This window comes from Oncorhynchus clarkii, chromosome 27 (genome assembly GCF_045791955.1).
Source record: "Oncorhynchus clarkii lewisi isolate Uvic-CL-2024 chromosome 27, UVic_Ocla_1.0, whole genome shotgun sequence".
NCBI lineage: Eukaryota > Metazoa > Chordata > Actinopteri > Salmoniformes > Salmonidae > Oncorhynchus > Oncorhynchus clarkii.
The window spans coordinates 35,202,052-35,214,120 of NC_092173.1; the positions used below are offsets into that span (position 1 = coordinate 35,202,052).

Below are 12,069 nucleotides of genomic sequence, written 5' to 3' on the forward strand. Positions count from 1 at the left end.
CCCCTACCTATCCCTCCTCCCTATCCTCCATTTCTCCCCTACCTATCCCTCCTCCCTATCCTCCATCTCTCCCCCTACCTATCGCTCCTCCCTATCCTCCATCTCTCCCCCTACCTATCCCTCCTCCCTATCCTCCATCTATCCACTACCTATCCTTCCTCCCTATCCTCCATCTCTCCCCTACCTATCCCTCCTCCCTTTCCTCCATCTCTCCCCTACCTATCCCTCCTCCCCATCCTCCATCTCTCCCCTACCTATCCCTCCTCCCTTTCCTCCTTCTCTCCCCCTACCTATCGCTCCTCCCTATCCTCCATCTCTCCCCCTACCTATCCCTCCTCCCTATCCTCCATCTCTCCCCTACCTATCCCTCCTCCCTATCCTCCATCTCTCCCCTACCTATCCCTCCTCCCTATCCTCCATCTATCCACTACCTATCCTTCCTCCCTATCCTCCATCTCTCCCCTACCTATCCCTCCTCCCTTTCCTCCATCTCTCCCCTACCTATCCCTCCTCCCCATCCTCCATCTCTCCCCTACCTATCCCTCCTCCCTTTCCTCCTTCTCTCCCCTACCTATCCCTCCTCCCCATCCTTCATATCTCCCCCTACCTATCCCTCCTCCCTATCCTCCATCTATCCACTACCTATCCTTCCTCCCTATCCTCCATCTCTCCCCTACCTATCCCTCCTCCCTTTCCTCCATCTCTCCCCTACCTATCCCTCCTCCCTATCCTCCATCTCTCCCCTACCTATCCCTCCTCCCTATCCTCCATCTCTCCCCCTACCTATCGCTCCTCCCTATCCTCCATCTCTCCCCCTTCCTATCCCTCCTCCCTATCCTCCATCTCTCCCCCTACCTATCCCTCCTCCCTTTCCTCCATCTCTCCCCTACCTATCCCTCCTCCCTTTCCTCCATCTCTCCCCTACCTATCTTTCCTCCCTATCCTCCATCTCTCCCCTACCTATCCCTCCTCCCTATCCTCCATCTCTCCCCCTACCTATCCCTCCTCCCTTTCCTCCATCTCTCCCCTACCTATCCCTCACCTATCCCTCCTCCCTTTCCTCCATCTCTCCCCTACCTATCCCTCCTCCCCATCCTCCATCTCTCCCCTACCTATCCTTCCTCCCTATCCTCCATCTCTCCCCTACCTATCCCTCCTCCCTATCCTCCATCTCTCCCCTACCTATCCCTCCTCCCTATCCTCCATCTCTCCCCCTACCTATCGCTCCTCCCTATCCTCCATCTCTCCCCCTACCTATCCCTCCTCCCTATCCTCCATTTCTCCCCTACCTATCCCTCCTCCCTATCCTCCATCTCTCCCCCTACCTATCGCTCCTCCCTATCCTCCATCTCTCCCCCTACCTATCCCTCCTCCCTATCCTCCATCTCTCCCCTACCTATCCCTCCTCCCTATCCTCCATCTCTCCCCTACCTATCCCTCCTCCCTATCCTCCATCTCTCCCCTACCTATCCCTCCTCCCTATCCTCCATCTCTCCCCTACCTATCCCTCCTCCCTATCCTCCATCTCTCCCTCTACCTATCCCTCCTCCCTATCCTCCATCTCTCCCCTACCTCTCCCTCCTCCCTATCCTCCATCTCTCCCCTACCTATCCCTCCTCCCTATCCTCCATCTCTCCCCCTACCTATCGCTCCTCCCTATCCTCCATCTCTCCCCCTTCCTATCCCTCCTCCCTATCCTCCATCTCTCCCCCTACCTATCCCTCCTCCCTTTCCTCCATCTCTCCCCTACCTATCCCTCCTCCCTATCCTCCATCTCTCCCTCTACCTATCCCTCCTCCCTATCCTCCATCTCTCCCCTACCTCTCCCTCCTCCCTATCCTCCATCTCTCCCCTACCTATCCTTCCTCCCTATCCTCCATCTCTCCCCTACCTATCCCTCCTCCCTTTCCTCCATCTCTCCCCTACCTATCCCTCCTCCCCATCCTCCATCTCTCCCCTACCTATCCCTCCTCCCTTTCCTCCTTCTCTCCCCTACCTATCCCTCCTCCCCATCCTTCATATCTCCCCCTACCTATCCCTCCTCCCTATCCTCCATCTATCCACTACCTATCCTTCCTCCCTATCCTCCATCTCTCCCCTACCTATCCCTCCTCCCTTTCCTCCATCTCTCCCCTACCTATCCCTCCTCCCTATCCTCCATCTCTCCCCTACCTATCCCTCCTCCCTATCCTCCATCTCTCCCCCTACCTATCGCTCCTCCCTATCCTCCATCTCTCCCCCTTCCTATCCCTCCTCCCTATCCTCCATCTCTCCCCCTACCTATCCCTCCTCCCTTTCCTCCATCTCTCCCCTACCTATCCCTCCTCCCTTTCCTCCATCTCTCCCCTACCTATCCTTCCTCCCTATCCTCCATCTCTCCCCTACCTATCCCTCCTCCCTATCCTCCATCTCTCCCCCTACCTATCCCTCCTCCCTTTCCTCCATCTCTCCCCTACCTATCCCTCACCTATCCCTCCTCCCTTTCCTCCATCTCTCCCCTACCTATCCCTCCTCCCCATCCTCCATCTCTCCCCTACCTATCCTTCCTCCCTATCCTCCATCTCTCCCCTACCTATCCCTCCTCCCTATCCTCCATCTCTCCCCTACCTATCCCTCCTCCCTATCCTCCATCTCTCCCCCTACCTATCGCTCCTCCCTATCCTCCATCTCTCCCCCTACCTATCCCTCCTCCCTATCCTCCATTTCTCCCCTACCTATCCCTCCTCCCTATCCTCCATCTCTCCCCCTACCTATCGCTCCTCCCTATCCTCCATCTCTCCCCCTACCTATCCCTCCTCCCTATCCTCCATCTCTCCCCTACCTATCCCTCCTCCCTATCCTCCATCTCTCCCCTACCTATCCCTCCTCCCTATCCTCCATCTCTCCCCTACCTATCCCTCCTCCCTATCCTCCATCTCTCCCCTACCTATCCCTCCTCCCTATCCTCCATCTCTCCCTCTACCTATCCCTCCTCCCTATCCTCCATCTCTCCCCTACCTCTCCCTCCTCCCTATCCTCCATCTCTCCCCTACCTATCCCTCCTCCCTATCCTCCATCTCTCCCCCTACCTATCGCTCCTCCCTATCCTCCATCTCTCCCCCTTCCTATCCCTCCTCCCTATCCTCCATCTCTCCCCCTACCTATCCCTCCTCCCTTTCCTCCATCTCTCCCCTACCTATCCCTCCTCCCTTTCCTCCATCTCTCCCCTACCTATCCTTCCTCCCTATCCTCCATCTCTCCCCTACCTATCCCTCCTCCCTATCCTCCATCTCTCCCCCTACCTATCCCTCCTCCCTTTCCTCCATCTCTCCCCTACCTATCCCTCACCTATCCCTCCTCCCTTTCCTCCATCTCTCCCCTACCTATCCCTCCTCCCCATCCTCCATCTCTCCCCTACCTATCCTTCCTCCCTATCCTCCATCTCTCCCCTACCTATCCCTCCTCCCTATCCTCCATCTCTCCCCTACCTATCCCTCCTCCCTATCCTCCATCTCTCCCCCTACCTATCGCTCCTCCCTATCCTCCATCTCTCCCCCTACCTATCCCTCCTCCCTATCCTCCATTTCTCCCCTACCTATCCCTCCTCCCTATCCTCCATCTCTCCCCCTACCTATCGCTCCTCCCTATCCTCCATCTCTCCCCCTACCTATCCCTCCTCCCTATCCTCCATCTCTCCCCTACCTATCCCTCCTCCCTATCCTCCATCTCTCCCCTACCTATCCCTCCTCCCTATCCTCCATCTCTCCCCTACCTATCCCTCCTCCCTATCCTCCATCTCTCCCCTACCTATCCCTCCTCCCTATCCTCCATCTCTCCCTCTACCTATCCCTCCTCCCTATCCTCCATCTCTCCCCCTACCTATCCCTCCTCCTCATCCTCCATCTCTCCCCCTACCTTTCCCTCTTCCCCATCCTCCATCTCTCCCCCTACCTATCCCTCCTCCCTATCCTCCATCTCTCCCCTACCTATCCCTCCTCCTCATCCTCCGTCTCTCCCCCTACCTTTCCCTCTTCCCCATCCTCCATCTCTCCCCTACATATCCGTCCCCTCCTCCCCATACTCCTACCCCCCTCTCTCACTACTCTACCTATCCCTCCCTATAAGATGTAGACAACCACACAGCCACACACACAAACACACAGCCACACACACATACACTCAGTTACACACAACACATATACGGCCATACACAAGGGACAGAGCTGTACCTCCAGTTGACACTGTGACATGACAATTGGCTCATTCATCCCCCTCCTCTCCCCTGTAACTATTCCCCAGGTCGTTGCTGTAAATGAGAATGTGTTCAGTCAACTTACCTGGTAAAATAAAGGTTAAATCAATCCAAATGTCTCTCCCAAGAGAGCTATGGAAGGAAATAACATCTCTACCACACATAGTAAACGATAGGAAGTTCTGAGGCCCTTACTCAGTTCCTAGGTTCATCACTGTCACCGCTACACACACACACACACATACTTCCTAAACACACGCTGCAACACACAGAAACACCCCCTCACACACACCCCCTTTCGCTGTAGGACAGACAGAGAGCATAAGATATGATCAAGCATCTCTCATTCAGGTGATTTACTCATCATTCTGACTCCTCCTCCTCAGCCCAGAGTTTACCACCGACCATATCTATGCTGACAGAGACATCCAGTATATTCACACTCTCATTTAAAAACCCACACTTAACATGTCTCCCTTTCCATTGTACTATCTCACCCGGTCTCTCTCTTTCTTTGAATCTCTCTTCCTCTCCGTGTCCTTTTCCCTCCTGTTTTTCTTCCGTCACCCTCTAACCTCGCTCTTCTTCTGTGTTTATGTTCCCTCTAACCTCTCTCTTCCTCTGTGTTTATGTTCCCTCTAACCTCTAACCTCTAACCTCTCTCTTCCTCTGTGTTTATGTTCCCTCTAACCTCTCTCTTCCTCTGTGTTTATGTTCCCTCTAACCTCTAACCTCTCTCTTCCTCTGTGTTTATGTTCCCTCTAACATCTAACCTCTAACTTCGCTCTTCCTCTGTGTTTATGTTCCCTCTAACCTCTAACCTCTAACCTCGCTCTTCCTCTGTGTTTATGTTCCCTCTAACCTCGCTCTTCCTCTGTGTTTATGTTCCCTCTAACCTCGCTCTTCCTCTGTGTTTATGTTCCCTCTAACCTCGCTCTTCCTCTGTGTTTATGTTCCCTCTAACCTCTCTCTTCCTCTGTGTTTATGTTCCCTCTAACCTCGCTCTTCCTCTGTGTTTATGTTCCCTCTAACCTCGCTCTTCCTCTGTGTTTATGTTCCCTCTAACCTCTCTCTTCCTCTGTGTTTATGTTCCCTCTAACCTCTCTCTTCCTCTGTGTTTATGTTCCCTCTAACCTCTCTCTTCCTCTGTGTTTATGTTCCCTCTAATCTCTCTCTACCTCTGGTTATGTTCCCTCTAACCTCTAACCTCTCTCTTCCTCTGTGTTTATGTTCCCTCTAACCTCTAACCTCTCTCTTCTTCTGTGTTTATGTTCCCTCTAACCTCTAACCTCTCTCTTCTTCTGTGTTTATGTTCCCTCTAACCTCTAACCTCTCTCTTCCTCTGTGTTTATGTTCCCTCTAACCTCTAACCTCTCTCTTCCTCTGTGTTTATGTTCCCTCTAACCTCTAACCTCTAACCTCTCTCTACCTCTGTGTTTATATTCTCCTGTACTTTTCTTTCTTTCTCTGTCTCTTTTACTGTCTCTTGTTCTCTCTCTTCCTGTTTCCATGATCCTCCTTTCTGCTTTATCGCTCTCTCTCTTCCTGTTTCCATGATCCTACTTTCTGCTTTATCTCTCTCTCTCTTCCTGTTTCCATGGTCCTCCTTTCTGCTTTATCTCTCTCTCTCTTCCTGTTTCCATGGTCCTCCTTTCTGCTTTATCTCTCTCTCTCCTCCTGTTTCCATGATCCTCCTTTCTGCTTTATCTCTCTCTCATCATATCACTGTCCCCTTCCTCCTTCTCGCTCTCCTTTTCTCTCTCTCTCCTTCTCTCTCTAGACGAGGCAGAGCAGTCGTCTTTGAGAAATGAGACGAGACGAGACAAACACTAGTGTTTCTGTTCCTCCTTCCTTACTGTGACACTTACAGAAACACTCCTAAATCCTCGTATTCACAACACAGAGACAGAAAGCCTCGTATTCACAACACAGAGACAGAAAGCCTCGCATTCACAACACAGAGACAGAAAGCCTCGTATTCACAACACAGAGACAGAAAGCCTCGTATTCACAACACAGAGAGAGAAAGCCTCGTATTCACAACACAGAGACAGAAAGCCTCGTATTCACAACACAGAGACAGAAAGCCTCGTATTCACAACACAGAGACGGAAAGCCTCGTATTCACAACACAGAGACAGAAAGCCTCGTATTCACAACACAGAGAGAGAAAACCTTGTATTCACAACACAGAGACAGAAAGCCTCATATTCACAACACAGAGAGAGAAAGCCTCGTATTAACAACACAGAGACAGAAAGCCTCGTATTCACAACACAGAGACAGACACATACATAGAAGTTTGGCCCTTAGGCGATGCTGGAGGGGATGAGGAGTCCAGTGCCAGACCCTCTGTGTGTGTGTGTGTGTGTGTGTGTGTGTGTGTGTGTGTGTGTGTGTGTGTGTGTGTGTGTGTGTGTGTGTGTGTGTGTGTGTGTGTGTGTGTGTGTGTGTGTGTGTGTGTGTGTTAAGGTGTAACTCTAATTGACAGTTCAGCTAAAGACCTGCTTCCCTTTGTGGCCAAATTAATTACAGCCAGTCATCAGCGCCCGGAGAGGGAGTTGGAGAGAGAGAGGGAGAGGGAGAGAGAGAGGGAGAGGGAGAGGAGGAAGCATGGATGTGAGTGGGAAGAGGGGGCTTGTATATTCTAACCCTGCCACTGTAGGGGGCTTGTATATTCTAACCCTGCCACTGTAGGGGGCTTGTGTATTCTAACCCTGCCACTGTAGGGGGCTTGTATATTCTAACCCTGCCACTGTAGGGGGGCTTGTATATTCTAACCCTGCCACTGTAGGGGGCTTGTATATTCTAACCCTGCCACTGTAGGGGGCTTGTGTATTCTAACCCTGCCACTGTAGGGGGCTTGTATATTCTAACCCTGCCACTGTAGGGGGCTTGTATATTCTAACCCTGCCACTGTAGGGGGCTTGTATATTCTAACCCTGCCACTGTAGGGGGCTTGTATATTCTAACCCTGCCACTGTAGGGGGCTTGTGTATTCTAACCCTGCCACTGTAGGGGGCTTGTGTATTCTAACCCTGCCACTGTAGGGGGCTTGTATATTCTAACCCTGCCACTGTAGGGGGCTTGTATATTCTAACCCTGCCACTGTAGGGGGCTTGTATATTCTAACCCTGCCACTGTAGGGGGCTTGTGTATTCTAACCCTGCCACTGTAGGGGGCTTGTATATTCTAACCCTGCCACTGTAGGGGGCTTGTGTATTCTAACCCTGCCACTGTAGGGGGCTTGTATATTCTAACCCTGCCACTGTAGGGGGCTTGTATATTCTAACCCTGCCACTGTAGGGGGCTTGTGTATTCTAACCCTGCCACTGTAGGGGGCTTGTGTATTCTAACCCTGCCACTGTAGGGGGCTTGTATATTCTAACCCTGCCACTGTAGGGGGCTTGTATATTCTAACCCTGCCACTGTAGGGGGCTTGTATATTCTAACCCTGCCACTGTAGGGGGCTTGTATATTCTAACCCTGCCACTGTAGGGGGCTTGTGTATTCTAACCCTGCCACTGTAGGGGGCTTGTATATTCTAACCCTGCCACTGTAGGGGGCTGTGTATTCTAACCCTGCCACTGTAGGGGGCTTGTATATTCTAACCCTGCCACTGTAGGGGGGCTTGTATATTCTAACCCTGCCACTGTAGGGGGCTTGTGTATTCTAACCCTGCCACTGTAGGGGGCTTGTGTATTCTAACCCTGCCACTGTAGGGGGCTTGTATATTCTAACCCTGCCACTGTAGGGGGGCTTGTATATTCTAACCCTGCCACTGTAGGGGGCTTGTATATTCTAACCCTGCCACTGTAGGGGGCTTGTATATTCTAACCCTGCCACTGTAGGGGGCTTGTGTATTCTAACCCTGCCACTGTAGGGGGCTTGTATATTCTAACCCTGCCACTGTAGGGGGCTTGTATATTCTAACCCTGCCACTGTAGGGGGCTTGTATATTCTAACCCTGCCACTGTAGGGGGCTTGTGTATTCTAACCCTGCCACTGTAGGGGGCTTGTATATTCTAACCCTGCCACTGTAGGGGGGCTTGTATATTCTAACCCTGCCACTGTAGGGGGCTTGTGTATTCTAACCCTGCCACTGTAGGGGGCTTGTATATTCTAACCCTGCCACTGTAGGGGGCTTGTATATTCTAACCCTGCCACTGTAGGGGGCTTGTATATTCTAACCCTGCCACTGTAGGGGGCTTGTGTATTCTAACCCTGCCACTGTAGGGGGCTTGTATATTCTAACCCTGCCACTGTAGGGGGCTTGTATATTCTAACCCTGCCACTGTAGGGGGCTTGTGTATTCTAACCCTGCCACTGTAGGGGGGCTTGTATATTCTAACCCTGCCACTGTAGGGGGCTTGTGTATTCTAACCCTGCCACTGTAGGGGGCTTGTATATTCTAACCCTGCCACTGTAGGGGGCTTGTATATTCTAACCCTGCCACTGTAGGGGGCTTGTATATTCTTACCCTCGGTGTGGATGGCAGAGACGTAGCTCCAGTTGTATCTCTTGACAATGTCCACCATGGCTCTGGCCTGCTGAGCATCCGATGGCACCACCCTCATAAAGTACTTATACAAACTCTGTTGGAGAAAACAGTACTTATAAAGTACTTTTACAGACTTTTGGAGAAAAACAGTACTTATAAAGTACTTATACAGATTCTGTTGAAGAGAAAGAGTACTTATAAAGTACTTATACAGATTCTGTTGAAGAGAAACACAGTAGGATACTCATAAAGTACTATTAAAATAGATTTAGAATGAAGTAGATCAGAGAAAGTAGAATAGAGTCAAACAGACTAGAAAATAATTGTGTGCCTACCTTGTCACTGAGGTCCATGCTGGTAGCAGAGTAGGCGATCTGGGGTATGTTGAAGAGCTGTAGGAGGTTCTGCACCTGGATGGCCACAGAGCTGGAGCCTGGTCCAATCAGCCCGACGATGGGCTTCTTCCCCCGCATGGGGGTTGCAGCATGGTCCGCACACCTCGGCCCTCCCCTCCCATCGGCTCCTCCCCCGCCACCCCCCCACACACTGCCTCCCCCCACCTCGGCCTCGTCGGAGGACACCAGGGAGTCTCGTATGAACTCAATGCTCTGCTCCAGGGCCACAGCAGAGTGCCAGCAAGAGTCTCTTATCTCACAGCCCAGGCTGATGTTGGGGAGGATACGGGGGTCAGCGTTGATACGGTCTAGAGTGTGCAGCATGGCCTCAACACGCTGGATACCGTACTGCTCGCGCACCGAGCCGCATTTACGTTCGTGTACCTGGGGGAGGAACACACACATCATCACACACACATATACAGCATCACTACACACACACACACACACACACACACACACACTGGATAGCGTACTGCTTACGCTACTTAATTTGATTTGATATCTTACACCTTGGGTGGATAACATACACCGTCACACAGTCTGAAATTATTGACACCCCTTGACAAAGAGTAGCAAAAATGACTGTATAAAATGAACAATTCAAAAACTGAGCCATATTGTATGCTAAAACAGTTTTGGGAAATTGTGTTATTTTGTACTAATACAATTGCTCAGAGAAATATATTATGTTTAACAAGTAATAGTTTTCTTCTCAAAAAGGTAGGGGTCAAAATTATTGACACCCCTGTTTTAAATACCTTTAAAACCTTTCTTCACTATGCGAGGATAACAACACTGTTTTCTGAGTTGGAGAACACATTGGGAGAGATCTTAGACCAGTCCTCCAGTCAGAACCCTTTCAGATCCCTCATATCCTTTGTCTGTGCATACGGACTGTCCTCTTCAATCCAAAGACATCTGGACAGTCCTCTTCAATTCAAAGACATCTGGACTGTCCTCTTCAATTCAAAGACATCTGGACTGTCCTCTTCGATTCAAAGACATCTGGACTGTCCTCTTCAATTCAAAGACATACGGACTGTCCTCTTCAATTCAAAGACATCTGGACTGTCCTCTTCAATTCAAAGACACCTGGACTGTCCTCTTCAATTCAAAGACATCTGGACTGTCCTCTTCAATTCAAAGACATCTGGACTGTCCTCTTCAATTCAAATACATCTGGACTGTCCTCTTCAATTCAAAGACATCTGGACTGTCCTCTTCAATTCAAAGACATCTGGACTGTCCTCTTCAATTCAAAGACATCTGGACTGTCCTCTTCAATTCAAAGACATCTGGACTGTCCTCTTCAATTCAAAGACATCTGGACTGTCCTCTTCAATTCAAAGACACCTGGACTGTCCTCTTCAATTCAAAGACACCTGGACTGTCCTCTTCAATTCAAAGACACCTGGACTGTCCTCTTCAATTCAAAGACATCTGGACTGTCCTCTTCAATTCAAAGACACCTGGACTGTCCTCTTCAATTCAAAGACACCTGGACTGTCCTCTTCAATTCAAAGACACCTGGACTGTCCTCTTCAATTCAAAGACACCTGGACTGTCCTTCAATCCAAAGACATCTGGACTGTCCTCTTCAATTCAAAGACATCTGGACTGTCCTCTTCAATTCAAAGACACCTGGACTGTCCTCTTCAATTCAAAGACACCTGGACTGTCCTCTTCAATTCAAAGACATACGGACTGTCCTCTTCAATTCAAAGACATCTGGACTGTCCTCTTCAATTCAAAGACATCTGGACTGTCCTCTTCAATTCAAAGACATCTGGACTGTCCTCTTCAATTCAAAGACACCTGGACTGTCCAATTCAAAGACATCTGGACTGTCCTCTTCAATTCAAAGACACATGGACTGTCCAATTCAAAGACATCTGGACTGTCCTCTTCAATTCAAAGACACCTGGACTGCCCTCTTCAATTCAAAGACACCTTGACTGCCCTCTTCAATTCAAACCACAGGTTTTCAATGGGTCTGGAAGCTAAGATGACCATTGTAAAATGTTGATTTTGTGGCTGATACATGGTTTCCATTGTGGATTTTGATGTTTGCTTAGGATACTCTTGCTGGAAGATTCACTTGCAGAGGCAACCAGGTTTTTGGCTAAAATGTACTGCTAGTGGGTAAAGTTCATAATGATGTTGACCTTAAGGACCTCAGGACCAGTGGAAAATAAACAGACACATAATACTAAACATCTAGCATCAAATTTTACAGTAGGTATGGGGTTCTGTTCTGCTCATACATTCCCACTGGTGTGCAGAGCCAAACAGCTACATTTTAATCTTCTCCAACAAATGTAAACACCTTCTGTTTTCTAAACAGCATTGGCACTTGGATTGGAACCATTTTTTTTAGCAAAAAATATAGCTCAGTATTTAAATGATTTATTGTTTATAGTAATTTTGGCTAATCTTTATCGGGGTGCCAATCATTTCAGACCCCACTGTCCATCACACTCACACCATCTGTCATTCATGTGTACATACAAGATGTCTTGGTCTCAGAGGGTTGTACCTTGTCCGCTGTCGGCTGGTGATGGACAGAGAACAGGGCTCCTATGATGATGTCACCAGGGATGTGTGCCACGACGCGCCGCTCGTTAGCCTGGGAATCGCCAACAGTCCCACGCCACACCCACATGGGCAGGGCCAGGATGATCCAGATCATCTCATCGGTCAGTTTGTTAACTAAGAATATGTCTTGATGATGTGTCTTGATGATGTGTCTTGATGATGTCCAGTTTGATCAAGAACTATTACGCTTCATAAGAGTAAAGTTCCTCTCCATATTGGGGAGTGGTGGCAAGCCAAACAAACCACACAAAGAAACTCTTCCTCCTCCTGCTGCAGAGGTCAAGGAAAGGCCATTGCCACGTTAACAATAATAAGTGCCAGTGAGAAGCAGTGTATCCTGGGAA

General features: G+C 49.8%; 1 protein-coding gene across 1 annotated transcript in view; it reads right to left on the minus strand.

The window, feature by feature from the left end:
• LOC139385823 (metabotropic glutamate receptor 5-like) overlaps positions 1–11,819 on the minus strand; it is a 138,552-nt gene extending 126,733 nt beyond the window's left edge. Inside the window, exons 1-3 of the mRNA XM_071131070.1 lie at positions 11,667–11,819; positions 9,068–9,511; positions 8,712–8,826 (exon numbers count right to left, since the gene is read on the minus strand). Of these exons, the coding sequence (XP_070987171.1) occupies positions 8,712–8,826; positions 9,068–9,511; positions 11,667–11,819 (712 nt within the window). The remainder of the gene's footprint in view (positions 1–8,711; positions 8,827–9,067; positions 9,512–11,666) is intronic.
• Between the last annotated feature and the right edge of the window lie 250 nt (positions 11,820–12,069).